Raw genomic sequence first — 27,665 nt, forward strand, 5'->3', positions numbered from 1 at the left:
CTTGGTAATAAAGAAAAGAAAATATGAGGTATATGTATCTCTCTCATTTCTTCAAATATAGATTTGGATGTACACTTGGCACATATGTAAAATGACGTTGAGGTATGGGGACACAACATTAGGAGCAACAATTGCATCGTAAGGACTGCTTTGTCTATTATTTACAAGCATGGTTGGCTTAAATAATGAAGATTAAAATTCAATATGATGAGAAGTAGTTGAGGTGCTCAGAGAAAAGGAGGCACCCACTGTTCCTCATGGAATAGGACTGAAATCTCTGATGAAGATAGTCTACAGATCTTCTGGGGAGATTGCTTCCCAACTGCTGCTTCAAAGGTCAACAATAAACTAAATCTCAATTTATTATTATTATTATTTTTAATCTTCCCTCGTTTCTTCAGGTGTTGTCAGACATATCTCACTGTCATTGTCAGCAGATGGAGTGATTAGGCATGATGTGACGATACAAATGACAACTTCAAGACTGATATGAAGACTCGAGATGTTGGATGTCTACAGTTTTTTGGTTTAGTTCATTTCCATCACACTCCCTGATGAAAACGAAGCTTAATCAACGACACGTTTATCCTACAATGATAAACATACAGAATATACAGTTTTGTACCCCGGCGTCTCCTTAACGAGAGACTTAAAGTTGTAACAAACCGCCTGAAAAGTGATTAACTCGGTGAAATGTTGGTTAAATTCAGTTAGTTCACCTCACCCCGTAAGAGGACGCCCTCGCGCCGGGAAACCCCGCCCACTGGCTACTCACTGTTGCCATGACAATAACAAACTGTTGGCTTACGTTGTTCTTCGCAGTTCAAGAGGTCCTGAAAACGGTAAGAAACATATTGAAATTGACCCAGTATTATAAATAAAAAAGTGCTCTAAAACGCTATTTTATTAAGGCCCCATCTTTATGATTTAAAGAAATAATGGTACAATTACGAGCACAGTAGGTTAAACCAGGGGAATTTGTGTAATTTTAGCGTTACCGTCTGAATAAGTCTCTGAATAAGTTTTCTCTTTCGGTAACGTTGGTATAACCTACAGAACTGTGTAGGCGTTTTTAGCTCGTTTTGATTCCGTTTTCTACGGACTGCGCGTTGTTTTAAACTCACTTCACCTTCACACAGCACCATACACCGAAGTCAGCTAGTAGAGCTTAATCCACTGGATGCAACTGTACGTGTTTAGATATTGAGATAAATGTTACCATACAGCGGTTATCAGGCAAGCTAGAGGAGGCACAAGCTGTGATGACTGACCAAGTGAAAGACAAACTCCAAAGAAAAGAGAAGAAGGTAGGCAAGGTGCCTGCTGATGGTAGCCATGGAACCAGAGGCAAAGAAACAGCTGGAAAGACAAAGGAGTGAGTAGACTGCAAATTATCCACGTTTTATATCTAGCGACTTAGTTTTTTTATGAATTAAACATGACATATGATATGCCTCCCTTTGACTACGTCCCAGATAGGCTAATATTTGGTCGACAATCTCAACTCAGCAATTTTAAGAGTAGTAATTATCTGGAGATCAGACAACAGCAGTGTGTATTTGTTTCCTTCTTCTGGCATTTCCTCAGTCTGACCATGTCTTTCAGCTCCGTAAGTACTGTGTCATACACAGATGAACTGGGGCACCATGAAGACCCCATTCAGAGGAATACAACGTTGGAGAATACCTACCAGTTGGGTGCGATAACATTCACATCAGTGCAAACACTCTGCACCGCAGCATCTTCACCATCAGCGCCGCACAGAACTTGGATGATTAACATTCTTCCATCACAAACGCACATATTTGCCACGAAATTAATCAAATTTGTTCAGTTTGATTGATTCAAATCTACGTTTTACCATCACTACAAAAATAATTAACTGTGGAATTGCTCTTGATTCTTTTGTGATCACAGGACCTCATAAACGCTTCCCCATCCCTGCTGTCACAGACATACTGACGGATGTACTTACCAGCCACCTTCAAGAAGAGAAATATGAAGTACAGCGGTCTCGAGAGCAGGCACTGACTCTTTGTGCGGTAAACAAAGGCGAATGCAACTCTTTTTAAATCCGTTTGAATATTTGCCCAATCGATAATCCTTCTTCTCTTACCCCTCCAAGATAATAAGAAGCCGCGTGAAGGAACTTATGATCCCCAGGTATAAAATTGTCGTCCTCGTCCACATTGGCCAGCTCAACGGGCAGAGCATGCAGATCAGCAGCCGCTGTCTGTGGGATGCAGCCAATGACACCTTTGCATCTTACTCTTTCAAGAACAGTTCTCTGTTTTGCGTGGCCGCTGTGTATGCTGTCTACTTTGAATGAAACGTCGAGGATGAATGCAGCAAGGACTGATTTAGGTTGTGTATTCCTCAAAGTGGCGATCAGCCCTCTGTCTTTAGCAACTTTTTCTTATGTGCTGTGGAATAATATATGTATTAGGTAATAAAGCAAAGACTTTTAAGAGAAAAAGAAAAGAAATCACTGCACTTTCAATGTTTTGCCTGTATTGAAAATGAACTCATCGTCGTCATCATCCATCACTTGCACATCTGTCATCAGGAGGTCTGGCTCTCTGTTTGCTGTCAAAAAAACTTTTGTAAACCAGAAGTCAGTTAGTTAAGAGCTGTGTTGATAACACCAAAGTTATCTGAGCAGATTTAAGTGACTTTGCCAACCATCTGGCAAAGTCTCCTTCCTGTCCGTCAGTCCTCTCCATCTGGATCCTGGACAGGTGTAAACCAGAGAAGTGCTCGACCAACATGCGGAGCAGCACAACAAGCCGTGGTGGGGATCTGTCCTGATAACCTTTATCTCCAGAGTCTCCACTAACCCTCCCTCATGCCATTCTGTTGTAAACGCCCTGTTTCATCTTTGCTAACCATCATGTGTTTTCAGTACCAACTGATGTCAATTGAGCAACCTGGGATATATGTGGGAATCTAGAAGATCACTGATTACCTATGTTTTCGAAAAGAGAATAGCTCTTTTTTTGTCTGTTATCGCCATGGATTTCGCCAGTTTGCTGCCTAATGGATTACTTGAGATAGCAGCCATATAAAAACCTGAGGTTATTGCTCTATACATAGAAAGAAAGTGGGTCTGTCTGATTAGCAGCAAGGAGGTTTCAAGGTTTTGGATCTCAGCTGGGTACTTTTGCTTTCTCCCAGTCTCCCACAGTCCTAAAACCATTTGGATTGGTATATTTGTTTTTTCGAGATTTTATCTAAACCATAATCAAATCAAGGTGCTTGAGAACAACAAACAAAATTAGGTTATTGTGGTCATAACCAGCATTGTTGTGATTTGCTACACAGATAAATATGTCAAGTTACAGTACACACAGAAGTAAACTATCATTGGCTCATTAACATGAATAATTACCTTTGAGAGATAAAACAAATAAGCTTGATACGGTATATGTCTTTTTTATTTAATGGGTAAACGAAAGCCAAAAACATTTAACATATAAGCACTCCACACTAATATGCATCTAATTCTGGTATCCAAATGTAATGAATTTTAATTCTTTCATTGCTTCTGGTTGTAATAAAAATTGTACAATGTATTGTCCGTAAAATTGCTTGTTTGTATATTCACAACGTAAAAATGGCTATTGCTAGCATAATATTACACATCCCGCATTATTTCACCCACTGCGTCCACTGATCGCTGGAAGCATTACGTTGTTGATACTGCAGGTGGGCGGGGCTCCTCATCCGGGTACTGGCACTAACCCCTGACGTGACCCTGCAGGATTGCAAACATGGCGGAGGTAAGAAAGTGAAATAAATATTCGGAAAAGAAGATAATTTATACTATGTGATAGTTAGTTCAACCGAATGTGTACATCATTTGTGCGTTGTAGGTTTTATACACAAAATTAAGTACCGGCTGTTTGCGTTGCTAGATAGTGGCCATTTCTTTACTCAAGCATGTTTAGTAAACTTCGGATTTAGCTAGCATTAGCTGCGCTAACCCCGACGGAAGGTAGCAGCGGCTAAAGCTGTATTCGCGGTTTTGTTTAAGGATGCTTATCCTCGCTTGTTAACGCTTGTATTCAGTCATGTAGTGTAAGTTTACCGATTAGGAATATTTTACGTTTCCCTTTTTCTCTTATTATTTCCCCGCTGTTGATAAGAAGTTTAACTTGAACGTCTTAGCGAAATATATGAAGGATATTTAACTAGCTTTCAACTTGTAATTTAAGTTAGCGAGTTGAGAAAATCAGCCCAGTAAGCTCTTGTCTGTTGAATATATCCGTGATTAAATGTCGATTGTAAACATCGCTATTTTTATGACGTTATCACCGTTTAGATCTCATAGATCCGCAGCATTTTTCCCCGCAGGAAGTGGTGACATTCTTTGTTTCTCCTGTTAAACGCTCAGCGTCTTGCGCGCTTTTTTCCGACCTCATACGTACGTCCCCCTGCCATAGTAAGTTTAACATGTCAAGTTGAACATCGGCGAATCGTTACCAGTTTTAGATAAGAGATCTTGGTATTTGAAGTTGTTCTTCAACTTTGTTAATGATCCTTTTCTGTTTTTTTCAGCCCTCCCTCGGGAATTCGAGCCCAGGTAACTTGTTGTTTTTGGATGGAATGGGAAGTTTGTGGTATTCTTATCAAAACCTGTATGTAATGTCTCATTGTTTGGATGTTTCAGTGAAAATCAAATGGATGTAAATGCACCAGAATGAAAGCACATAACTGGAATCTGCCGTAATTCCCCATTTCAATTTGTAGTATTTTTCCCTAAAGCAAAATAACAAATAGCTGTATGACTATTACCAACAGCGATTATTGACTGTCTCTGCTTGTTTCTTTTACACCAGCTTTTTGAATAAGCATTAGTAGAATATATTTTGACAATGACTATTAACTGAATGTTCAGTCAGATTTAAAATTGCAATTCAAACCTTTCCCCCCCCCCCCATTCTGAATTTGTGAAATGATTTTGTCAACCCTTGCTACTTCTCCAGGAGGTTCAGCAGGTTCCGTTGACCATGATTTCGATCCGTCAGCTGACATGCTTGTTCATGACTTTGATGACGAACGCACCCTGGAGGAAGAAGAAATGTTGGAGGCAGCAGATGAGACCAATTCCAACGAGATTGAAGATCTCGCGCAGGTTGGTGTCAGGCTTTTTGTTCATTTCTGGTTTCAGCGGGACTGTCCGGAAAAGAAAAGTTGTCCATTTTTGCATTTGTTTTCACTATTTTCAGCCGTTAATTTAGCTGTTAGCCCTTCCGCCTCAGCACAGTGTTTTTGACAGAATAACATGCCTTTCAGTCTTTTCCATCAAATTTAAGATTCACTGTGAACCCATTGTGCCAACATTTACAATATTTGTTAAATTGTTCTTTTTTCAGCTGATAAAACAAAATACAATCTTCTCTTTACAGGAGGCAGAGATGCCCATACACGAGCTGCTGAGTCTTTATGGTTATGGAGGCAGATCACCAGCTGAAGAAGAGGAGGAGGAGGAAGAGGAGGAACCAGAGGAAGAGGATGATGAGGAAGAGGAGGAGGAAGAAGACCTCGATAATGATGAAAGCAGCAGAAGCACTGGCGAGTTGAAAAGGAATGAGGTGTGTTGGGGTTTAATTTTTGTATACTGATATTCACATGGTAAATTAGGGGCTGCTTGGTGGTTAGCAGCGTCTCCTCACTGCCAGAGGGTCGGTGGTTCAAATCCCAGCTGGGGCCTTTCTATGTGGAGTTTGCATGTTCTCCCCATTTATGCGTGGGTTCTCTCTGGGTTCTCTGGCTTCCTCTCACCGTCCAAAAAAACCCCAAACCTTGCATGTCAGGTTAATTGGTGATTCTAAAATACCGTAAATTCCAGACTATAGAGCCGCACCCTCTAATTTTAAAAAGAAAATCCATTTTGTACTTGTATAGACCGCACCGGATTATAAACTGCAGGTGTCCACATTGTAATATGAAACATTTACACAGAGAGATGTTCCATGTGAGGATTTTTAAACTTTTGATTAAACACGTATGGTAACATAAACAAGTACAAACTGCAAATGTTTTTTTCCCGAACAGCTTGTAACACCGATGGTTTTAACTTAAATACCTATCGGTAACGTACAAATTTGTGGCGTAAATGCTTTTTTTTTTAACAGTGCCTGTAACACAGCTGGTTAAAAAGAAATAAAAGACAGTAGCCTACCAGGGAAAGTCACTGATCGCCTTCTTCATCTTCCTCCTGCGCACACTCTTCAGTGTCCGAATTGAACAGCCTCAGATCTTCATCACTCGCTCAGTCTCTTCGTTGTCGCTCTCACAATCTAATCTCAGATTGATCGTCTTTAATTTAAAAGCTGCATCATATGCATTTCTTCGTTTGTTTTCCATGTTGAGGGTGAGTACAAATGACCGATTTACAATCATTTAGTAGTGTAAGTGTGTTTGATTTATCCTACAATTTCATTGGACCACTAACTATTCGTTAATTGGTCTAATGTTACAAGGCAAAATTTTGTTGGTGGCATGAAAAAAACAAACATTTATTAGCCGCACCGTATTTTAAGCCGCGGTAGCGGCTTATCGTCCTGAATTTACGGTACCCAAGTGTGAATGTGAGCATACATGGTTGTTGGACTCACTTGTCTCTGTGATGGACTGACGACCCGTCCAGCGTGTACCCTGCCTCTCGCTCAGTGGCAGCTGGGATAGGCTCTCGGTCACCTCAGTCTGAACGTAGTGTGCCGCGCCCCCCCCCCCCCAAACGTTTAGATTTCCCTAAAGCAGACGAAGGAGTCCCGCACAACCTGAACACCTTTTCAATCCATCCTGTCTGTGTTCATATCGGTACTGAGTGCTGTCCACTTGTGATCAGTTCACCTTGGGTCTGAAAAGGCAGTTTGACTCGTACCAAAAGCCAATTTAGAATCACCAATAAACTTAAGATGTAAGTCTTTGGATAGTGAGGCAAAAAAATATGCAAATTCCTCACAGAAAAACCTCTCTGTCATGATGCTACAATTTGAGTGCCATAATCATTAAAGACCGAGGTTTTAAAAAAATATATATATATATGTGTGTGTGTGTATAAGTGTGTATGTATGTGTGTATATATATATATATATATATATATATATATTTGCAATTTTTTGTTTTAGTTTTCTCTGTGATCTAAAAATTCAGCTATGAATTGAACAATGTTTCCTCTGCGTTCACATTTATGTTATTCAGCATATTTCTCACCTTTTCTGTATGTTTGTGTGTTGTAAGAGCGAGGAATTCAAGACCTCATCAGGACAGGACAGCGAGGCCCAAGCCACGTTGGAAGGTCGCACGCGCTCGGTCAGGTCACTTGGCACAGCCGATCTTATTCGGCCCCAGAAACTCAAGTACTTTGAAAGTAGGTGCTTTCCTATTGTCCTAGTTTCTTTCTTTAGCTTCCTCTTGTTTAAACGTTATTATTTAAAATCTGTATTTGAAAACGCTGCAGTGAGCTTTTGCTGGCTGTTACAGGTAATAATGATGCAGAAGAGGAGTCGGATGAAGATGAGGACTATGTTCCATCTGAAGACTGGAAAAAGGTATGCAAGAATTTACCCTCTCCAAACTTGCTCTGTGACATTACTGCTGAACATTTGACAGATCAAATCCAGCCTGGATGTTTTAGATGATAAATATATTCAGTCTTTTTATAAGTACAAAGCTGTCCAACTTTGCCATTGCTGTAATGGATTTACTGCTTTCAAAACCTTACAGTAAACACAGAAAAATGGTAAACTTCTCAAAGCCCAGATTTTCACTGGTAAAATGTATTTAAACAGAGCTGCAAATCTGCCCAGAAAAGACTTTGGGAAGATAATGGAAATTAAAAAGTTTATCTCAACTCTGTCCGAAAAATGCTTTTCTTCTACAGGAGATCATGGTGGGCTCCATGTATCAGGCAGAGACCCCTGTTGGCCTGTGTAAATATAAAGACAATGAGAAAGGTAAGCCGGGTGGTTGGCAGTTGCGTGCTCCTTGGCTCTCCTACAGTTCTGGGATGTAACACCACTGTTATATTAAAAAAAAAAAGGAAAAAAGAAAAGGAAATCAACTTCATCTGAGCCTTGAACACACACAGCTATACATGTGAATTTGTTGTCAAGCTTTAAAGGCTGACAAAAGAAGCCACCGAAAATATCAAAGGACAAACTGTGGTAATCCCGCCCTGTCTTGCTCGCACACTCGATCTCTTCTTCCTCAACCTCTACCACAGAATCTTTATTTCTGTTATTTATTTCAGCAACAGAGCACCCTTTGAGGGTCCAGATCAACTGAAGTCAGTCTGGTAAATGCAAGGCTGTTGTGTCATCGCTCTCTTTTGCTTTAATCTGTCCTGTAGTGTATGAAAACGATGACCAGCTGTTGTGGAATCCCGAGTGTCTCCCCGAGGGCAAAGTTGTGGAGTTCTTGACAGAAGCATCGAGGCGGACAGGGGATGAGAAGGGGGTGGATGCAATCCCAGAGGGATCTCATATCAAAGACAATGAACAGGTGAGTACAACATATCTTCAGAAGCTTACTAATCTCATTGTGTCGCTGATCTAAATGTTTCATCCGTCTCCCTGTAGGCATTGTATGAGTTGGTGAAATGTGACTTTGACACAGAGGAAGCTCTAAGAAGGCTGAGGTTTAATGTGAAGGCAGCCAGAGGTAAACAGACCTTTACTTTATGTACAGTTGTGTCTCATTCTTTCCTCATGTTGACTGGCAGTTGGGTGGCAGTGCTCTTCAGGTTGGCTGCTTTTAAAAGAATATCGTAAGAAAATTGTAAGACCTGACTTTCAGTTGTTTGTCCAACTTTTGTTTTATTCAGAGTAACACAAGTAACCAGTTGCCAAAAGTGGATGTAGTGCTATTTATCACACACACACACACACACACACGTCTAGTTTATATCATCCCTTATCTTACTTTAACTCTGACTCTGACAACTGAACTCTGCCTCTTACCCTAAACCGAATGATAACCCAACTCACCCTCTTTTTAACAGAGGAGATATCTGTTTGGACTGAAGAGGAATGTAGAAATTTTGAACAAGGGCTGAAAGCTTATGGCAAAGACTTTCATTTAATACAGGCCAACAAGGTAAGAGAAGTGTTACACCGATTACCTTCTTTTATGACGACGAGTCAAATTCTGTTGCTCCTTTTTGTGTTTAAATGCCTTTTTGTTAGAGTTCCAAGTCATAATTTGATTAATTTCTTATTTGAAGTTGTACTGAAATTGCCTCCTCAGACGATGGTAATAATGGTCATTTCATGTCTGCTGAATTAAATCTTTCAGGTGAGAACTAGGTCTGTAGGAGAATGTGTGGCCTTTTATTACATGTGGAAGAAGTCTGAGCGTTATGATTTCTTTGCACAGCAAACCAGACTTGGAAAAAGGAAATACAACCTTCACCCTGGTGTCACGTAAGTCTGCTTTCACAGATATATGAAGCTCTGAAGGAGATCGCTAACGCAGAATCATGTCGATAGATTTAACTTTGGAACTTTTGTGATTCAGAACCAAAATACAGACCTGCTTGTGTAGTGTGGGAATAAGGAAGCTGCTAATGCATTTACATCCAGAAAGTGTGACTCACTAATGACTTGGGTGTACGTGTATATTTTTGGAAGGTAAATGTGGTACTTTTGAACGTTGTAGAGCTTTCTCTCGTGGACACCATATAGAAACAACTGTGACTCTGTGAATCTGAGGTTGACGAGTGCAAAGTTAAAATGATTCAATGCGGCAGGTTTAAATAAACTAGATCCATTAAAAATAAACAGTTTGGACTAATTCCTGTAGCTTGGTGTGACGGTGTAGCTGGAAACGATCAAAGGTCCACAGCAACAAGTAGCTTGTAAAAATCCATTTTAGGTTTTTACATCCTTTGTGGAACCCATCTGCATTCACCATCATATCAGGTTGTTTGTAAAGGGTGCGTGACGTTGTGTTTTATTAGAGACTACATGGACAGATTACTGGATGAGACGGAGAGCGCCACTTCCAGTCGAGCGGCATCGCCTCCTCCCACCACCTCCAGCAGCAGTGCCAGCCACTCTGAGAGAGAAGACGGCAGCAGTCAGAACGGTGAGCTCGAAATACTTCTGAGGCTGCACACGCACTTACAGGAGATGGTCTTTCGAGTTTAACCTCGCCTTATATTTCATATAAGTCCTTTTCTTTTTTCTTTTCAGGTGTTGCAAGCCACCTTGTGGACGGCTCTCAGTTGCCACCAGCAAATCAAGTCAAACCTGTGGGAGTTCAGTCCAACGGTCCCAGTCATCCAGCGGTGGAAGCGGCTCCTCCTGTTCCAGACAACAACTCCAACGGCTGCAGCCAACTCAGTGCGCCCAGCATCGATAGAAATGGCTCTCTGGAGTCTCTGCTAGACCACAAAAACACGGCAGCGGTAGCACACGACAGGCCGGCCAAGAGGTGCAGGACAGAGGCAGAGCCTTTGGGCCAAAGCGAGGTGGAACCATCCAGAACACATGAGAACTAACGGCTTCAGGTTCAGCAATGTTGACAAAAAGACACTGACAGAGGGTGGAAAGAAATCTGCCCCATCTCCTCCAACGGGTTGTTCAGCTGAACAGAGGATGATGAAGATGAACCCCTGTTGACCTGTGAGCACAGTATCTCACAAGTGCAAAAAGACAGTTCAAAGGTCCCTGGAAATCACACCTTGAAGAACACAGCCAACCAAACCGCAGCCAGTCCTGCAGGATGGACAGAAGCTGCTCCGGCCCTCCATCCCACCCCCGTTCTGTCCGTCTGCGGGGCTCACCCCAAAGTACCACAGCGACATCATGTCCTACAAAGCATCTTCTACTCATCTTCTCCATTCCTTTTTGGGAGACTGACAAAATTTTGCCAAGAATTTCCTTTTTCTATTTGTACCTAAAATAAATCGCCTGTGATATTTTTTTACACAAGAGATATTTATATTTTTTAACCAAAAAAGATCATCTTAACAATTTCTCGCTCTTCAAGCCATCAGTTTCGCTGTTGAGGATTTCAGGAAACGGGACATGTTCTGAAACGATTTCATTGCAAAGTGGTCACAGAGATGCGAATCGGGCAGAGACGAGAGCAGCAGGCTGGTGCTGCCACCAGATTGCTGTAGTTGCACTTTGATTGTATGTTTCTCATCTTCGTGGATGAGGAGTGACCCCAGCAGCAGTCCGTTCCCACTCCTTTCTCTGTCACCGCTGTTGGTTTGATTCTGATGAATGAACCCAGGGGTTCCTCCCCCGGCCGGTTTGTTTGTGAAACGCAGCTGACATCAGTGATGTCCTGTATTAGAACTCATCATGTAGATCTCTGTATTTTTGACTTTTCATAGTCTGTGCTTCGCCCAACACTTTGTTTCTACTAGACAGAATGTTTGATTTTTGTAAAATTTGTATAGATTTTCTTACAGTTGGTACATTTTTTTTTCAGAACTCTTTGTCTATATTTTCCGGTCTTCCATGTTGGCTGTGCTTTAGTTATTTTTCGTGGGGTTGAGCTGTGCTGTTTCTCAGAGATGGATGTGGTAAAATAGCCGTTCCTCTCTCTGTTTGCCAGTACTTCCAAGCCCTTGCGCCCCTGCTCTAAACGAAAGTTGGTTGCAGAAAAGCCACCTTGTGATTGCTTGTACTGCCGGCCTTTTGGTTCAAAAATAAAAAAACACCTCTTGTTCAGAGTGCTTCGTTTCAGTCCGTGTGGGCGTTCCTCAGTAAGTGGCTTCAGAACCGTGAATTTCCAACAGCCGAACAGCCTGGTTGACACGAGGGCGTGACCTGAAAGACGGAACTTGTTCCAGTACATTAAATGTTCAGCTTTAGGCTTTAATGCTTTACTTTGTTCCCCAGCTTTGGACTAAAGATTCAGAAATGAAGATAGGTTTGTTGAAAACAAGGTTGATCCATGTTCGTTTTGTCTTTTTTTAATTACGCCTTTCTTTTTCCTGTGTAAACTATGACTAAATGTATTCCAAGACTCCCCATGAATGGAATAACATTGGATTAATTTAATAAATGTATTCATGAATTTGAGTCGTCGTCACTCGCAAAGCAAATGCAGAACGAACACATAACAGCAATTTGTAATTGCTCTTTAATAAAGAAAAAAAAAAAACAAGCCGCACACAGTTACAGATGAGTTTAATGAAATAATCTATTTTTACATCAATAAGGCTTCTGACAACATTTAATCACCCAAACAATTATAAAAAAATATCAATTACAGATAGAAAAATATAGTATAGTAGTCTAAAATAACAAAGCTTGATTTGCAGACGGTATATGTGAAAAACACGAATCCAGCTGCAGAACAGATGATCGCTCAAAGTAAGCAGACGCCGTGTGCGGGGGAGCGTTGTTCAGCGTGTGGACGGGACTCCAGGAGTTACTCCTTTTCTGTTCGATGACATTCAAAACATTCCACTTTAGAGATAAGGTTACGTGAAAAAAAGACAACCTTTTTCCAAATTAAGCTTTTATATGTCAGGACATAAATCATTTGGTCCTTGACGAGTGTTACATGATGTAAATAGAACCTCAGAGGATCAACAACAACGTGAAATAATTCACTGTGGGAGAATTTCTTTCAAACTAAACCAAAATGCAGAAGCAGGGTGTGAGAATCGAGGCACACCTGTGAGTCAACGCTCTGTAAAACTTCACGCTTTCCTTCCTTTACAATGTTGCTTCAGCTCTTTGAGGTTTGGAGCCTTCCCAGACTGATGGGCAGCAACAATTGCTTCTCTAAGATCAGTGCTGATGTCTTTCCTCCTTGGCATTGTGTTGAAACACACCTGAATGCTGCAGAGCAGCAAACTGACTAAACATCTGCTTTTATAGAGGTGCTCATGATGATGATCATTTGATCAAATACATTTGATTAGCAGCTCCTGGCTGCTACTTGCCCTCATTGTTCCTGTGGAATCACAGCAAATATACAGTTTATTTTTATTAAAATAATGACTTGTTTTCCCTTCTTATGCCCCAATACATAGAAGTATTCATTAAAAAAGGTCTTTCTTACATTTCCCCACATGATCATAAGGTTGTTCTACACAAAGAAAGACCTCATACAGACAAATCCTAATAGAAACGTTAATGAGGATTTTCATCCCAGTCACTTAAACTGCTCTTACTTGTTTGCCCGCGTGTGAAGGTGATGTAGGAGTACACCAGGCTTCCAGCGATGCTGTAAGAAATACAGAGAACAAAACGCGCTCTCAATTTCAGAAACCTCTCCACCACCACAAAGGCCACATTCACACCTGGCATGAACATGCTTCTTAAGCAATCTGGGACCCTGTTTGTGTTTAACTTGTGTTTTAGCCTCTGGGATATGTAGTTAATCCAAACAGAATTACCTGATGTTCAGACCTATAAAGTTCATCCAGCTGAATATGTAGTCTCCACCAAACACCATTCCCATGTACGTGACGACAATGTTCTGGGAAGTGGCAGAGAAAGTAACGGCATATGTCAGCTTTCAACAGCGTACCAGCCCAGAGAGAGCATCGCCAACATGAAATTCCTTACCTTAATACAACCTATGATGGAGGTAGTGAGCGCAGAGTTGCACTGTGTGCACAGCATGATGGAATACATTAAAACAAAGCTGTCCAACACACAGAAGGAGAAGTCAACATGGGCTACAGTGTGGCATTTTCTACTCACACACAATGGGAGTCAAGGTTAGGCGTCGGCTTTACCCCATGATGCAGGAGAGCACAAACTGCGCAACAAACAGGTGATCAGACCAGCCACTGTGCTCCAGCCCCTGTCCACAAACACACAGACAGTGGAGCTAAGTCCAGCCGGTGGACGTTATATCATTCATGCTTACAGCACCAATTCCAAAAATCTGTAACTAAAAACCAAATTAAATGATTCGCTCATCATAGAAACCAACTTTTTATTCACGATAGAACACAGAAAACATCCCAAATGTTGTTTTTACCATTTCATAAAACCATCAGCTTCTCTTGAATTCAAAGGCAGCGACACAGGGAAAGATAAGTCTGGAAAAGTGTGTGGAACTAAAAAGACAAGTAGGTAGCTGGATAAAAAGTGCACTTCTGATGTAAAGATGGGCAGAGAGGCTCAGCAGTCTGCAATAAACTGCATTCAGTTTTGGAGCAATGTCCCTCAGTGTAAAATTACAAAGGTTTTTGCATATTTCATCATCTGCAGAACAGAATCTGGAGGGATGAGACAAAGGACAAGACCAAAAATCAGGACTGGATACCTCAGAGCTTCAGACATGCTGCATTAAAAAAACGGACACGATTCTGTCACTGAAATCACTGCAGGGTCTCGGGAACACAGTTCATCCACAAAAGCAGGTTTAAGCTCTATCATCCAAAGATGAAGCCTTTTATTCACATGATCCAGAAATGCTGCTGTCTTCTCTGGGCCAAAGCTCATTTAAAATGGACTGACACAAAGTGGGCAGATAAATCAAATGTTACAATCCCTATAAGAATGTGGGTCCTACTCCTCCTCTCCAACTAACTGGTGGTCCCTTCCAGCCAATCGTTGCTCAGGTGTGTGGAACTGCACTTGTTTGGCCACTTGTCTGCCATCACACTGTGATTTTATGAAGGCAATACGCTTTTAGTTACGTTGGCTTTGGTTGTTACACATCTGTATGTAAACCCTGTCTAACTTTAAGCATTTTCCATTGTCTTCAAGTTATTTACTCATTTGCCATTTTTGTTGCTTGTAACCAGTGCTCTCCTGTTTATGTTACCGTTAGGGAGTTCAATTGAAGGTATTGTTCGTGGTGTTGGCCATGGTTCCTCCTGAAGCCTTTTCTATTTTAAATGAAACAGAAAACAATAAACGGAAGGTAAACTGCCAAGACTGTCTCCTCATGTCCCCATTTCTAGAATTGTGTTACTCCCTTTCTCCTCCAGACAAAAGAGGAGAGGAACCACCTGCGCTCAGCTCAAAAGCCTGCGTATCTGATGGCGTTGGGATCCATTTAGTGTCTCTGGAACTGGCAATTTGCACATCTGGAAAGGCTCCATCAATGCTGAAAGGTATGTACAGGATTTAGAGCAACATCTGCTCCCATCCAGATAAACCTGTTTCAGGGAAGGCCTTGCGTATTTCAGCAAGACAATGCTAAACCAAATAATGCATCTATAACAACAGCATGGCTTTGCAGTATAACATTTCATGTTTTCTACGCCACATTGTGAATAAAATATTGGTTTATGAGTTTTGCAAATTATTTGCATTCTGTTTTTATTACATTTTACACAGCGTCTCAGGACTGCATTTGTGTTCGGAAACTTACCATCTGCAAGTCTCCTGAGTAGTAAGCGTATGCCAGCGTAGGGAAAATCATGATCAAAGCATTGTAATACAGAAGCCCATATTTGCCCAGCTCCTACAAGAACAGCAGCGACACATTACTGTCAAGGTTTGCTTGCCAAAGAGTCCTTACACTGTGTGATTTGCCGCTCTTCTTACCTTAGAGTCAAGTTTCTGCTTCACATAAGCCCCACTGGCTGCTGTCAGAACATTATTCAGCATGATGAACATGTATCCTTCAAGATCAAACGCTAAGTCAGCGCTACAAAAACAAAAGAACGACAGAACGTGACAAAGAGTGAGACACGTGCTTGTACATACAGCCTGAACAGGGTGTGTGTGTTCGTCCATGGAGCCACCTCACCTAGCAGCAACGAAAGCACCAAAGATCATGGTAAACACCGTCATCTTAATGGAAGCAGAGAAAGTCTTTCTGCGGAGCAAAGAAAATGGCCGACAGTAATTCAATTCATTCTTAAGCAACATTCTGGGTAAAAATGTGCAGACTTACTTCAACAGGAGTCCCTCAAACACCATGGTGAGGAAAATACTGAACCTTCTCAGCACTGTAAACATGGGCAAGCTAAGATGGAAAAGAAAATGCAACGATGTTTGGGGACGCACATTATGGGAGATTTTGTTCCACATCACGTACTGGGGAATGATAAAAGCTAACAAGCTCTCACTTCAGTCGCTGTGTTCCAAACAGTCCCGATATCTGATTCCCGACATACAACAGAGGCAGTGGGAACATCTGGAAGAATGGGGCACATGTCAGACGTTACAATTCGATTGGTGCTTTGTAATCTCCGCACCTTCATTAAAAAAAATGACCTCCTCACCTTGCGTGGTATACTCAAATCCATGTCTGGAAACGAGATAATGCCCAACATCTTCCCAGTCCTCAGAACGACAATCGTGGCCAACATCTGCAGTGATGAAAGCAGACGGACACTGTATAACTGGCTCTTACACTGCGTGGGAAGCAAACATTGGCTGCTCGGCTCATGAGACACTTACCTGGCCGATTCCAACACATGTCGACGATGGAAATCTATAAAACGTAGAAAGACGACTGAGTGATGAGAATGCTCACCTCGCATTTAGTCAATGTATTTTCTGAGTATTCTGTGACCTCTGGATCACTTCATATGTGATCTTTTCAGAGACAGCAGTTCACATTCTGCCATTATGCACTTTAAGACGAGTTTCTGGCATTTTCAGATCATAGAGCATCTGCAAATAAAGGTTTCTGTTCCTTAAATAACCTCTACTGTGACTAAAAAATGCCAGTGCTCACATATATAGTGATCATCCTATTTTTATTCATATTTAGCAGATGTATGAATCTTTGATTAACAGATAGATCTCAGTGTAAGTAAATGTAGTCAGAATGCAGTTGTAAAGTTGAATGAAATCAGCTGCTGACAGGAGTTCAACAGTTAAAAAAAAAAAAAAAAAAAAAAGCATTTAAAGGGGAAGTTTGTTTTTTTTAAAACCTGGACCTTATTTCTGACATAAAATACGTTCATCTTCTCACTGATAACAGTTTGGTGAAAGACGGCATCCTTTGGACACTATTTAGATCACTCGAGATCCGTCTATATCCATATAACGGGAGTGAACGGGGCATAGACAATACAGCCTCTAAATAAGGCATTTTCTGTATTTATTTCACCAATTCTTTAAGATAAATGAATGAATGAAGGTGTGCTATTGCACTGTTAGTTCAGAGCTGCCATGTTGTTGTTATTGGGGGCTAATCAGGGGCTAATCAGGGGCTTTCTACACACTCCTCTAGTGGGATGACATCATTGACTCGTGCCTGCAGCACAGCTTATTAAGTCTGTGACCGTCGGTTATCTTCACACGGAGTTTGCTACTGCTAGTTTTGTGCAACATGACAGAATATTTATTAGATTTTGACGACGTGGACGATGACCCCCCCCCCCCCCATAGCCCCCCAATAACAACAACAGGCAGCTCTGAACTGACAGTGCAATAGAACCATCCTAAAGTATTGGTGAAATAAAGACAGATAATGCCTTATTCAGAGGCTGTATTGTCTGTGCCCCTCACTCCTGTAATATGGAAATACGCGCATCTCGAGTGATCTAAATAGCATCCAAAGGACACCGACCTTTCACCAAACTGTTCTCAGTGAGTAGATGAACATATTTTATGCCAGAAATAAGTTCCAAAAAGACGAATTTCCCCCTTTACGTTCAAAGGGGACAATATTCACAAACAGAATAACATTACTTTACCTAATTTAGTTAACGTGTTATTTTATTTATTTTTTTAATAAAAAGGATTATCCGAGACTAAAGAAGAAAAACCTTTTCAGAGTGTAAAAGGCACACTGGGCAACATCACCTGTCACAAAGAAGAGATTTTTCTTCCCGAGAGATCGAAAACCCTGTTTTCACCTCATTTATTTCCCAACCCACCATTACTAAATCCGTCATTCTATCTGTTATTGAAGGTGTGCCAGAAGTCGGACTCGAGCATTAGTTTGAACTTTGCACCAACTTTACCTGTAGTTAGTAAGGACGCTTTTGTTGACGACAACAATGAGGAACGAGCTGACTCCGTAAAACCCCGCCGCTAACAGTTTCCCAAATACGGTTGTAGCGTCACCAGACGTTTCACGCGGGACAGGGAAGGATGCTCCTTTGGCCGAAGAGCTGCTGCGGCCGGGCTCACCTCGACGTTTGTGGAGCTCCGCCATCGTTGACGTAACGTTCAGACAGGAATTTGCAGCGGAAGCCTGATCCCACTTGCGCATGCGTACAATGGTGAAATCAATATGGGCGAAATCTTACAGCCAAGTTTAGTTTTTAATTCTACTGTATGTCAGCGAAAATGCCGTGCTTCACTACACTCAAAGTCTTTTTGGAGAAGTACTTTGCTTTATTTTACTGACTGATGCAAGAATGTCAACACATTAAAAAAAAAAAAAAAAGGCTATTCAAATGACAAGGGAGTACACTCTTACGAACTGTGACTATAAAGCAGTTTGCTTAAATGCTAACGGTGTTGTTTGTATGTTCAACTGTGGTCATTTGGTTAATATCTGCACTTCTGTTCATTCAAGTCATACCGTAGTCAGTTTATGTGGGCTTGACACTTCAGAATTAAAACCCAGTCAAACTGAAAATATACCTCAAACCACAACTTCCAGTCTCTCATTGTACGGTGGGATTTATTGCAGGATTGTTTTGGACTTCATTTTGCTTTGCTCGTCAAACTGCCAACAACGTGAAGCCAACGTTTAGTGATGTTTTTTAATTATTCAAATCTACATGGGATAAACTGGGCAGTCCCACTGAAACAACCCAGCAGCACAGATGTTTACAGCTCATTAAAAAAAAATCAAAATAATAATAATAATAACAAAAAGAAAGAAAGATAAAACAAAATAATAATCACAGCATTGACTTGAAACAGCCCAACAGGCATTGACAGACAAATGTAACACCTCTAGAGCAATTTATTAGAACAGGGATGTTTGCAGAAAGTTTCGTCGTCATGTGGCTCAAACAGTCCTACAAGAAAACTGCTCCAGTCATCTGTATCGGCGAATTGCCAGCGAGCCTTTGCAGAGCACAACATGTAAAGCTTTAAAATTCACTCTGTGTCATCAATAGGACCTCCCACCCCATCCCTCCCTCCCTCCCTCCCTCCCACCCATCCTAACCCCAGCGAAAAAAAATATACCCGCTTTATTAAAAGAAAATGCTCACTGGAAATGCTGACACAGGCAGCTGAAAGCACCATTAGCTTACATTACATTCTGTGGCTCATGACTGTTCCACAATGACAGCTGACATTTCTTTCAGACGAGTTATGCATCGATGCTTCTGCACTTGAAAGGAAAAAAAAGACAGCAAATACGGGTTTTAAAAGTGAAGAAAAACAATCTTCAGAGGACTGGTGCTGATAAAAACCAAGTGCTTTGAAATCTGAAAGACGGTACAGATACTGCAGAAGCAAGATATGTCCATGGTCCATCTATCGTTCTCGTCTACATTTGAACAATCACTTCTCAAAAGACAGTATGAACTACTTCAGGCGAGAACCTGCTGTACTACTGTACGAGTAGAGCAGGTTCAAAGCAGAGGAATACTTCAATTCTAAGTAACTAGCTGTCAAACCCACACATTCAGTCTCACGCTTTGCTGCAATCGCACACACAAGCACACGCATATATCATTAACAAAAGAAACACAATATTTGCTTAGTGGTCCTGAATGTACAAGTAGCAGTCTGTGTGACCTAAGAGGACCAGCCTAAAGATACACTGGGCCCAGGGACACCCCGAAAACACAGGTAGCACATCTGGATCAGGGGATACAAAGCGATACTAAACCACTGGTCCACAAAAAAAATAATAAAATAAGAATAAAAATTGGAAAAAAGAGGCATCAACTTTCACTGCACAACAAGCAGAAAAATACCAAGCTTTAGTATGAAGTCACCTTGCTGGTTACCCATCCTGAATTTGTGCCTCACTGAGGGATGGGTGGTCAGAACCCAAGTAATTACACTTTAAATTCTTGTTAAGCTGTACTTCAGACATCAAGTACTAGTTTGTTATGTAGTGTAGTGCTACCACATCAGTGTGTATTACTGTGTCTTCTCTACGAATGACCTCATAATACTGAGCTGAAGTCATGGGGGGGGGGAGCACAAAAGCTTTTGGAGGGAAGAGATGCACACACTTCAACCTAATCGCAGAAATGCATCAATTCAAGCAGCACAAAAAATAAAATAAGAATCGATGAAGTATGCATAATCTCTGAAAAAAAGAGAAAAAAAATGAAAACATCCCTGCTTTCATGTTCCTAAATACAAAACTTCAGTGTAACAAGAGGTTCTTTTTCACCTTTTTTTTTCATCTTTTGTTCTTTAAAACTGATAAAATTTTAGTCCTCGGGTGTTGTGAATGGTATGGAACGACAGTCTTTTTTTTTTTCTTTTCTCTTTGTTTTCTTATATACTTGAAGATGTGGTAAGCATGCAAGCCTCGTAGAGGAGGGGCCCGGAAGGGCACATGGGTGGGCTGGTGGTGAAAGATGGGAGCCTTCAGGCCAGGGCTGGGAAGGCCTCGGGATCATCCACGTTGGGGACCGACGCTCCGCTTGCCTGGTGGGAGCAGACACATGACAAACGGAACCACGTTAAGAAGACTTGTATCAGGAGGAGCAGCAGCAATCAGTGTTCATGCATTAATAATGGGTCAAACCGCTATTTGCACGAGACAAAACCACAGCAAGATGTAGCTGCACACAAACAAACAACGAGAGGGGGGCTGAGCCGTTCGGCGGGACATGATCATCACTGTAACTGACGATCATGTGAGAAGCGTTTCTCACGAGATTGCAACCACGGGAATCCGTCTGGCAGAGCTCCCAGCTTTCCTTCTGTGACCAAAACAAATGTTTATACTATTCGGTGTCCAATACCTCCCGCAACGCCTTGCGGAAAAAAAGAAAAAGAAAAACAGAACCAGCCTTTTCCCACTGTTTCTACAGAGGTCTCCCCAGTGGATCTGTGGTAAACCGCTGGTTAGATTTGAAGTGCTGATGGGAGAAACTTGCAGTTTAACCTGCAAGAAGTTCTCCAGGTACATGGTTAACCTCGCTGAAAAGAAAGAAAAGAAAGAAAGACGAGTCAACCAGACCCCAGGACTGCAGTTCTAGTTTAGGAAGGTTCCTGACAAAGAGGAAGTATCTAAACTCTAAATACTAAGAAAGTAAACTCTTTCTGCAAAACAAAATAAAGTCATCCATCTATTATTCAAATAAAAACCAAACACACAAAAAACCCTGCTGGGGCAGCAGCATTTAACGCTCATTCATTTTCACACAGTCCTGCACAGACCAGCAGTGAGAGTTAAATTCACGGGTGAGAATGCATTTGCTTGAACGTGGTACTGAAACATTACCCAGGAACATAGCTGTAACAGTAGCATATATCAATTACACACCTGTGGATTAGGTTGTTTCTTCATATCTGCATGTGTGTGAAGAAAACACACCTTTCCTTATCCTTTGGTCTTTTCCACACATAGGGAACCTTATAAGAACTTCAGCTAAGAGCCAAAAACTGAACAAAAGACTAGAACTGGGCTCTTCCACATAAAACCAGTGTGAAGAACCGGAGGCACCCTGATGGGTTTCCTCATGGTGCCACTGTCTGGGCAACAAAAATAGCAGAAGACCACAACGTTTAACCGCCAGCCAAGATGTACAATCTCCACCCGTAAAAGGGGACATCACTCGGGTGTGCGGGAGGGGACGTTAACGCACGCGTTACACAATAAAACAAACTGACAGACCCGAGTTAAAAAGCACACACAGCAGCGTGGACTTTGTTTTTCACTAAGGTCACACAGATCAGTTGGTCTTGTGTGTCCTCTGGCTTCTGTCATCGCTGAACGCCGCCACGAATGAGCAGGCGCCGGCTGTCTTCTACCGAGACTTTTTCTATCTTTCGGCTGGTAGAATGCAGATTTTCTACGGCATCAAAGTCCAACGGTCAGATCCTCTTTCCTCCACAGCCGAAGACATGTCCACAGACTGAGCTTCTTCACTGTGAAAAAAGCTCTTTATCCAACTGTAAAATCTTTGACCTGTGACCCCCAAACTTTGGGTCTTTAATGCGGCCCTCGCTGGTTTAAATGGGTACAACACAAAATCAACTCATTCCTTGTCACATTCAACAGAAATGAGATCGCAGTCTCTTATTATAACAACTTCGCAGCCACGCCACTGACCGGTCGTCAGTCAGCGTGTGAATGGCAGCGCTTCTGCTCCCTGCTGTTATTTCAGTGTTCCACAGCAGCTTTTCCAAGTCAGTGCTTCTGCAGCCCGTTTCACAGTCAGCAAGCTCCATCTTTTGTGAGGAACACCAAACCTTTGTTGTCGGCAGCAACGGGAGCTTTTGTTGTTACCTTTTCGGAGCGTCCTCCCCCGCGTGCCGTCCTGCTGCCTCCCCCGCCGCGGCCTCCTCCTCTGCCTCCACGAGCGCCCCCACGCCCGCGGCCAGGGCGGCCCAGGTCTCCAAAGTTAATCTCCAGCTGGGATGTGATGTCGTTGGCTGGTTTGCGGAAATGATGGTCGGCGGACTCGTCAGCGGTGCTCTGCTGAAAAAGAGGAACCGTGTTCAGACCAGCTACACCGTTTATGAAACTTTCACAAAGTGTCTGAATTCTTACAATCTTCCCAAAGCATTCAAATCTGAATTAAATCACTTAGAGATAAAAAAAGAGTTTGTCAAAGTTTTCATGGACTATTTGGATGAAAGATGAGAAATAAAGGCACCTTGGGGTACAGAGCCTGGGGTTCTGCTTCCGTCTCTGCAGCATCAATCAGAGCACCAACAGGCCTCTGAAAAAGAAAAGAAAAGTTACTGTCATAATCAGAAATGATCTTCTAACTCATAATATTGCATCGACTTAAAAGACAACATGATCAGCTCTGTGACCTGCAGGCAACTTTGTCCACATTACTCGAGCAACAAATTCCTCAGTTCCTGGTTTTAACCCCCCCCCAACCTACACATTTTAAGCTCCCAAACACTTTTCTATTGACTTGGCACTCTGCTGCACAGATCTGAAACATTAGGCGCTCACTCAAATGTGGGTCCTTTGTGCAGCTTGTGAGTCTCTACGAGGCGCCTGGAAACCAGAGCATGAAGGCTGTGTTGTTATCTTAGTGTTTGTGGAGGCCTGAGATACAGGTTCTCTGGTTAGAAAGCCTTCACAGCATCTTATCATCAAAAAGAAAACCACTGATTGCTTCTCTATTCAAGTTCTAAGTGTTGTATTTGTAATGTTTTTGAGCCCCCGCAGACAACCACTTCTCTGAGACAGAAAGCCGAACCTAAACGGATCACACAGCAAATCCAGTGAGGAATGGCCACACTTACATCTTCACTCTTGGATTTGTGAAGCACGTATCCCTTCTTCCACTGGCTGTCGGCTCCCTCGTTGGGCTTGCGGATGTTGAACTCCACCTTGGTGCGCTCCTTGTCCTGCATGGCCTTCCACTCGTCCAGGGTCATCTCTTTGGGACCTTCAGTTTTCACCTCTTCAACCTCATTCTCCCTGCAATGCAACACAGCAGTACGGAAACTCAGACCTCAGGCTGCCAACGTCCTCACCTCCATACACGCTCCCTAATCCTGAGGCCAGAAGGTCAGTTACATTGTTTATCCTATTTGCAGCGGAGCTTTGTAACGCACACGTACGCGCAGATACTCAGTTGGCGACACAGAGCCCCTTCCTAAGCGATGACACATTTGTCAGAAATTGCTTTAACAGGTGAGATTTCTTTGCTACACATTAAACTGTAACCCGACACCCAAATGCATTACAAGAAACCCAATCTTACTTGTTCTCGGAGCCGGCAGGTGCATTTTCCTCCCCCTCTGGGGTCGTCTCAGGAGCAGCAGTCTGCTCAGCTTCACTGGGAACAAAGACAGAGCCACAGAAACTGATAAATGCACTATTACACCCAACATTGTATTAGTTTCAGCTCGCATTAAGAAATAAATTAAACCAACAACACAGAGTAGGTCAGTAGAAATAATCAACGTGTCATCGACGCTGCAGCTCACCTCACTTCATCCTTCAAGTTGCCCCAGTTGTGCGGTCCGCTGCCGCTGCGCTTCTCCTCAGTTTTTGGATTGCTGCAGTAAAACAAACACCACGCCCATGAAGAGGGGCTCACCAACAAACAGACAACGCAGTATGTGCTCCTCTTCTGTCGAGGACAGCAAATAAGTTGCAGTTTTAAAAACTTTTAGTGGAAAAAGGACATTTAAGTCTGCCTATATAACAAAACACCCCCATCATACAATCAGGTAACTTAGACATTTAAATGAATAAATTTAACTACTTTTCTTCCATGTTTCCCACTGGCTACACAGATATCCTGCACAGCGGTCAAAAATATGTCTGAAATGGCCAAAACCAACAGCACCTAGAACTGGCCCAGGGCTTTTTGTTTTTTCCACAGGTGCCAAAAGATTATTTCAGCCCCGAGTCTGTTGTATTTCCACTGAGGTCAAAGGTCCAGGTTGAATTATGCAAATGAAGTCGCTGCAGTGTGTCGCTCCTCCCCATCAGCGCTCGCCGCAGAGTCGGCTCTGCGAGGCTGAGCCTACCGTCAAACCGGGAAGTGCGATTCCGATCCATCCAACTCAGAATCTGTCCATTTAGCACCCATTTATGGCTTTTGGGGACAGTGAGTTACCAGCTTTCAGAGACAACAGAAAACAAAAAAAAGCGTCACAGTGGTTCAACTGAATGATAAAGTGGGCTTTTAAAGGCGCTCATTAGAAGCTTTACACGACGTTTGAAAAACACGTCCAATTATACAGTCAGTCCGGCAAAACCCAGACTTTTAAAATAAAACGCATGTAAACATGTTAGTCCTCAAAAGCACGGCAACACAACCGGGAGAATCAGCCCTGGTCCGTGTGCTCTGTGCACGCTTCACAGTTCCTGCCCCGAGCTTCGGACCACAAGTAACAGAAGGAGCCAGAAACGAAGGGAATAGCCACAAGAGCTGGCGCGCCTTCATCTTGTTTGTGGGGGAGGGTTCACACACGTGCAACATTTATGAAATGTACATGGCTGTAAGGCTGTCTAATTTGCCATTCGACAATTTGCCACCAGCTACAAATGTTTGTTAACTGTTTTGGTCTGTGACATCATCATTAAAAACAAGGGACAAATGGAAGAGGAGCATGTTATATTCAGCAGCTCCGTCTCACTCCACCACAGTAGGTCTACCAACAGATAGATGTTCCTCCCATGCTTGCATCCTTGGACAATGACAGTAGTCCAATCACACGGCCCGTTTGAAATCTAACCAGAACTCCACTAAACTGTGCACGCAAACTCTCGTTTACGCCGTCACAACATTCTCTCAACCGCAGAAGCTCCAGCGGCATGGCGAGCAAATATCATCGCAACATTTCTGCAGAGGGCTGCACGGCTGGGTGTGTAGACTGAAAGTGTCTCACGCTGAATTTTGAGATTGTGTCCCCCCCCGCGCTGGTCTCTGCCTACCGCAGATAAGAGGCCGCTCACACGCACTTCTTCACTCAGCCCCACTCCAACTGTAACTGAACCCCCCACCCCCCGTGTCTGACTCACGATTTGTCATTGCCGCTGTGTCTGTCAAAGTCTCGTTTCCCGCGCGTGTCGAAGCCATCTCCTCGGCCCATGCCCCGTCCTCTTCCACCACGCCCGCCCCGGCCGCCACCACGCCCTCTTGGGGGCCTGTCTCCAGAGGGCCTGATGGACAAAAATATAAATACATAAATAAATAAAAACCATTTAAAAAACACAAAAGTAAAGGGTATCAACATGACGTTACATAACAGAAGACTTACCAGGCTCAATTAGGAGTAAATAAAAATTCAATTTAATGACCAGTACTCACATGTAGAATAAAGATGACAACTTAGAATCTTATTTTATCATTTTTGTGCTTTTAATGCTTTGAAATCTAAAAAGGAGCTGAGTTTTTAACACTTCTGCATAATTAATCTGATTCTTTCCCTCCAAAACACTCAATAGATGCTGCACAGATTCTGGGATAACACCAGCCAGCCGTGGGCTCACGTGCACTTTTAAATGGACCATTTCTCTTGGACAGCAGCTACTCACTTGTCTGTGGGGAACTCTCCTCCTCCTCCTCCTTCAGGCTTGTCCTCAGCAGGCTTCTCGAAACGGCGCTCTCGAGGTGGTCTCCGGTCTGGCCTCTTGTCTCCAGGTCGCCCCTCACCCTGCCCACCCTGGTGTTGAGATCCAGGCTGGCCCTGCTGGTCTGGTCTTCTGCCCACCCGCCTGATGCCTGCAAGCCACAGGAGCAAAAGTCAACCTTTGTAAGCGATGCCAGTGCGAACATTAATTGTGTGCACGTCAACACTCGTTTTGCCCCATGTGCACGCACGTGCATGCAGAATCCCATGTAAAGCAGCTCATAAACCTTCCGATGAGCGATATGTCACCGCTCCTGTTTCACTGAAACTATGAACGAGCCCGTTTACAGTTTATTTCCATCAACTCGGTTCTGACTTTGACGATTTCCTTTAAAGGGTGACATAGTTTAAAAAGCGAAGCACCCAGACAAGCGCGTTAGTCGCGTTCCGGTTCGTTTCCCCCGTGCACATGTTTACCTTCATATTCGCATTGCAAAGCGTGAGACTGCGCAGCCGGCGCGCGAGCATCACCCATCAGACAGTAACCCAACACTGCACCTTCCTCTCGGATGCTCGAGGAAACCATATCTGCGACACATTCGGCGGTTTGTTCAGCTCAGGACTTTCCTGGCGGCTTTACCGGTGCTTTTAAGCAACCGTCTCTGTTCCACGCGTGTGTTTCGAATGCAGCTACCCATGTTCATGTGGTCTTTAATGGTGTGTCCTCTAATAACAACAGGACAGGGTCCATGTTGACCTCACGCTGTTTCTCGCTCAGACCAGCAGCTAATGAAGCTAACAGAAGCGGCACATGACATTTGGAAATAAAAACAAAAAACACTCATATAAGCGGGAAAACAGGTGCCACTTTTACCCTCTTTTTTCAGGGGGACTGGGGCCTGAGACTCCTCCTTTTTGTCCAGCAGCGGGTTTTTTCTGTCCTTCTGTGACTCCTTCTTCGGCTGCTTGGCGGCTTGAGCTGCGGTCTTGGTGGAACCAGCGGCGGCCCCCTCCTTCTTCTTGTTTTCAGCAGCTTTGAGGATCTCGAACGGGTCGGACTCATCGTCCAATAACTGGTCGAACCTGTTGGTTACGACGCAGCCAAAGCCTTCTTGCAGGTGTCCGGGCATGATGGCGCCCCTTCAACGGGATTCTCCTCCGATTCTACGAGGCTTGATGCGACCAATTCGCTGGATGCTGCCACAAGATGGCTGGGAGAGCTGCCCCTTCTCTTCCGGTGCGAGCATCATCCGGGACTTCGCGCGGTTCGCACCAATCTGAGCACGCGGTGGATGCAATGTTTTTATTTACATTATATAAGGACGTGCTTTCACCCTCCCCTTTATTAATCCGGATTTTAATTTCGCACAAGTTGTCAGAATCATGGAAAGCTCTCAGCACCGTCATGTCATGCTGGTTAGTTTGTGGCAACAGGAAACTGGCAAAAATAGCTTCAGGGAGAGAAATGTAGACGACCAAATGAAATAAGTATAACAATAAGTTAGATGATGTGTTTATGATGGTTTGAGTACAAAAAAAGTAAACTCCCCCATGTACCCCATTGTATCGTATGTGGCCTTCATGCTGATGCCGCAGGGTTGGATATCCTGAGAT

The 27,665-nt window shown here is 42.9% G+C and overlaps 5 protein-coding genes across 8 annotated transcripts in view; 3 read left to right on the top strand and 2 right to left on the bottom strand.

Annotated features, from left to right (window-relative positions):
- Positions 1 to 27,665, top strand: part of LOC140269003 (regulator of G-protein signaling 21-like) — a 281,430-nt gene that overhangs the window by 18,388 nt on the left and 235,377 nt on the right. The window lies entirely within an intron of this gene.
- Positions 1,206 to 2,388, top strand: dynlt5 (dynein light chain Tctex-type family member 5). Its single transcript, XM_072364051.1, has 4 exons — positions 1,206 to 1,375; positions 1,606 to 1,697; positions 1,918 to 2,042; positions 2,126 to 2,388. The coding sequence occupies exons 1-4, from the start codon at positions 1,263 to 1,265 to the stop codon at positions 2,327 to 2,329; spliced, it is 534 nt and encodes a 177-aa protein (XP_072220152.1). The 5' UTR covers positions 1,206 to 1,262; the 3' UTR covers positions 2,330 to 2,388.
- mier1b (mesoderm induction early response 1b, transcriptional regulator) lies at positions 3,726 to 12,042 on the top strand. 2 transcript variants are annotated; one of them, XM_072364023.1, is made up of 13 exons: positions 3,726 to 3,779; positions 4,558 to 4,582; positions 4,986 to 5,134; positions 5,409 to 5,594; positions 7,249 to 7,378; positions 7,492 to 7,559; positions 7,892 to 7,964; positions 8,360 to 8,511; positions 8,589 to 8,670; positions 9,011 to 9,105; positions 9,304 to 9,431; positions 9,968 to 10,095; positions 10,203 to 12,042. In XM_072364023.1, exons 1-13 carry the CDS (start codon positions 3,771 to 3,773, stop codon positions 10,508 to 10,510), a joined length of 1,533 nt encoding a protein of 510 aa, XP_072220124.1. In that variant the 5' UTR covers positions 3,726 to 3,770; the 3' UTR covers positions 10,511 to 12,042. The 2 variants fall into 2 exon arrangements, with proteins under 2 accessions (XP_072220124.1, XP_072220125.1); XM_072364024.1 differs by having other exon boundaries at positions 9,385 to 9,431.
- Positions 12,160 to 18,085, bottom strand: LOC140269002 (nucleotide sugar transporter SLC35D2-like). Of its 2 annotated transcripts, XM_072364026.1 has the most exons (13): positions 17,867 to 18,085; positions 16,350 to 16,383; positions 16,172 to 16,258; positions 16,016 to 16,083; positions 15,841 to 15,912; positions 15,694 to 15,762; positions 15,489 to 15,591; positions 15,313 to 15,405; positions 13,721 to 13,788; positions 13,548 to 13,626; positions 13,376 to 13,458; positions 13,151 to 13,203; positions 12,160 to 12,410 (listed from the first exon to the last, which is right to left on the bottom strand). In XM_072364026.1, the coding sequence occupies exons 1-13, from the start codon at positions 18,058 to 18,060 to the stop codon at positions 12,400 to 12,402; spliced, it is 1,014 nt and encodes a 337-aa protein (XP_072220127.1). In that variant the 5' UTR covers positions 18,061 to 18,085; the 3' UTR covers positions 12,160 to 12,399. The 2 variants fall into 2 exon arrangements, with proteins under 2 accessions (XP_072220127.1, XP_072220126.1); XM_072364025.1 differs by lacking the exon at positions 12,160 to 12,410 and having other exon boundaries at positions 12,423 to 13,203.
- On the bottom strand, positions 20,294 to 27,302 carry LOC140268379 (SERPINE1 mRNA-binding protein 1-like). Of its 2 annotated transcripts, none has more exons than XM_072363205.1 (9): positions 26,926 to 27,302; positions 26,017 to 26,203; positions 25,501 to 25,641; positions 23,955 to 24,026; positions 23,729 to 23,803; positions 23,265 to 23,442; positions 22,658 to 22,723; positions 22,288 to 22,479; positions 20,294 to 20,477 (listed from the first exon to the last, which is right to left on the bottom strand). In XM_072363205.1, exons 1-9 carry the CDS (start codon positions 27,179 to 27,181, stop codon positions 20,418 to 20,420), a joined length of 1,227 nt encoding a protein of 408 aa, XP_072219306.1. In that variant the 5' UTR covers positions 27,182 to 27,302; the 3' UTR covers positions 20,294 to 20,417. The 2 variants fall into 2 exon arrangements, with proteins under 2 accessions (XP_072219306.1, XP_072219307.1); XM_072363206.1 differs by having other exon boundaries at positions 22,288 to 22,476; positions 26,926 to 27,301.

This window comes from Leuresthes tenuis, unplaced genomic scaffold, assembly GCF_036924035.1.
Source record: "Leuresthes tenuis unplaced genomic scaffold, fLeuTen1.0.hap1 SCAF_14, whole genome shotgun sequence".
Taxonomy (NCBI): Eukaryota; Metazoa; Chordata; class Actinopteri; order Atheriniformes; family Atherinopsidae; genus Leuresthes; species Leuresthes tenuis.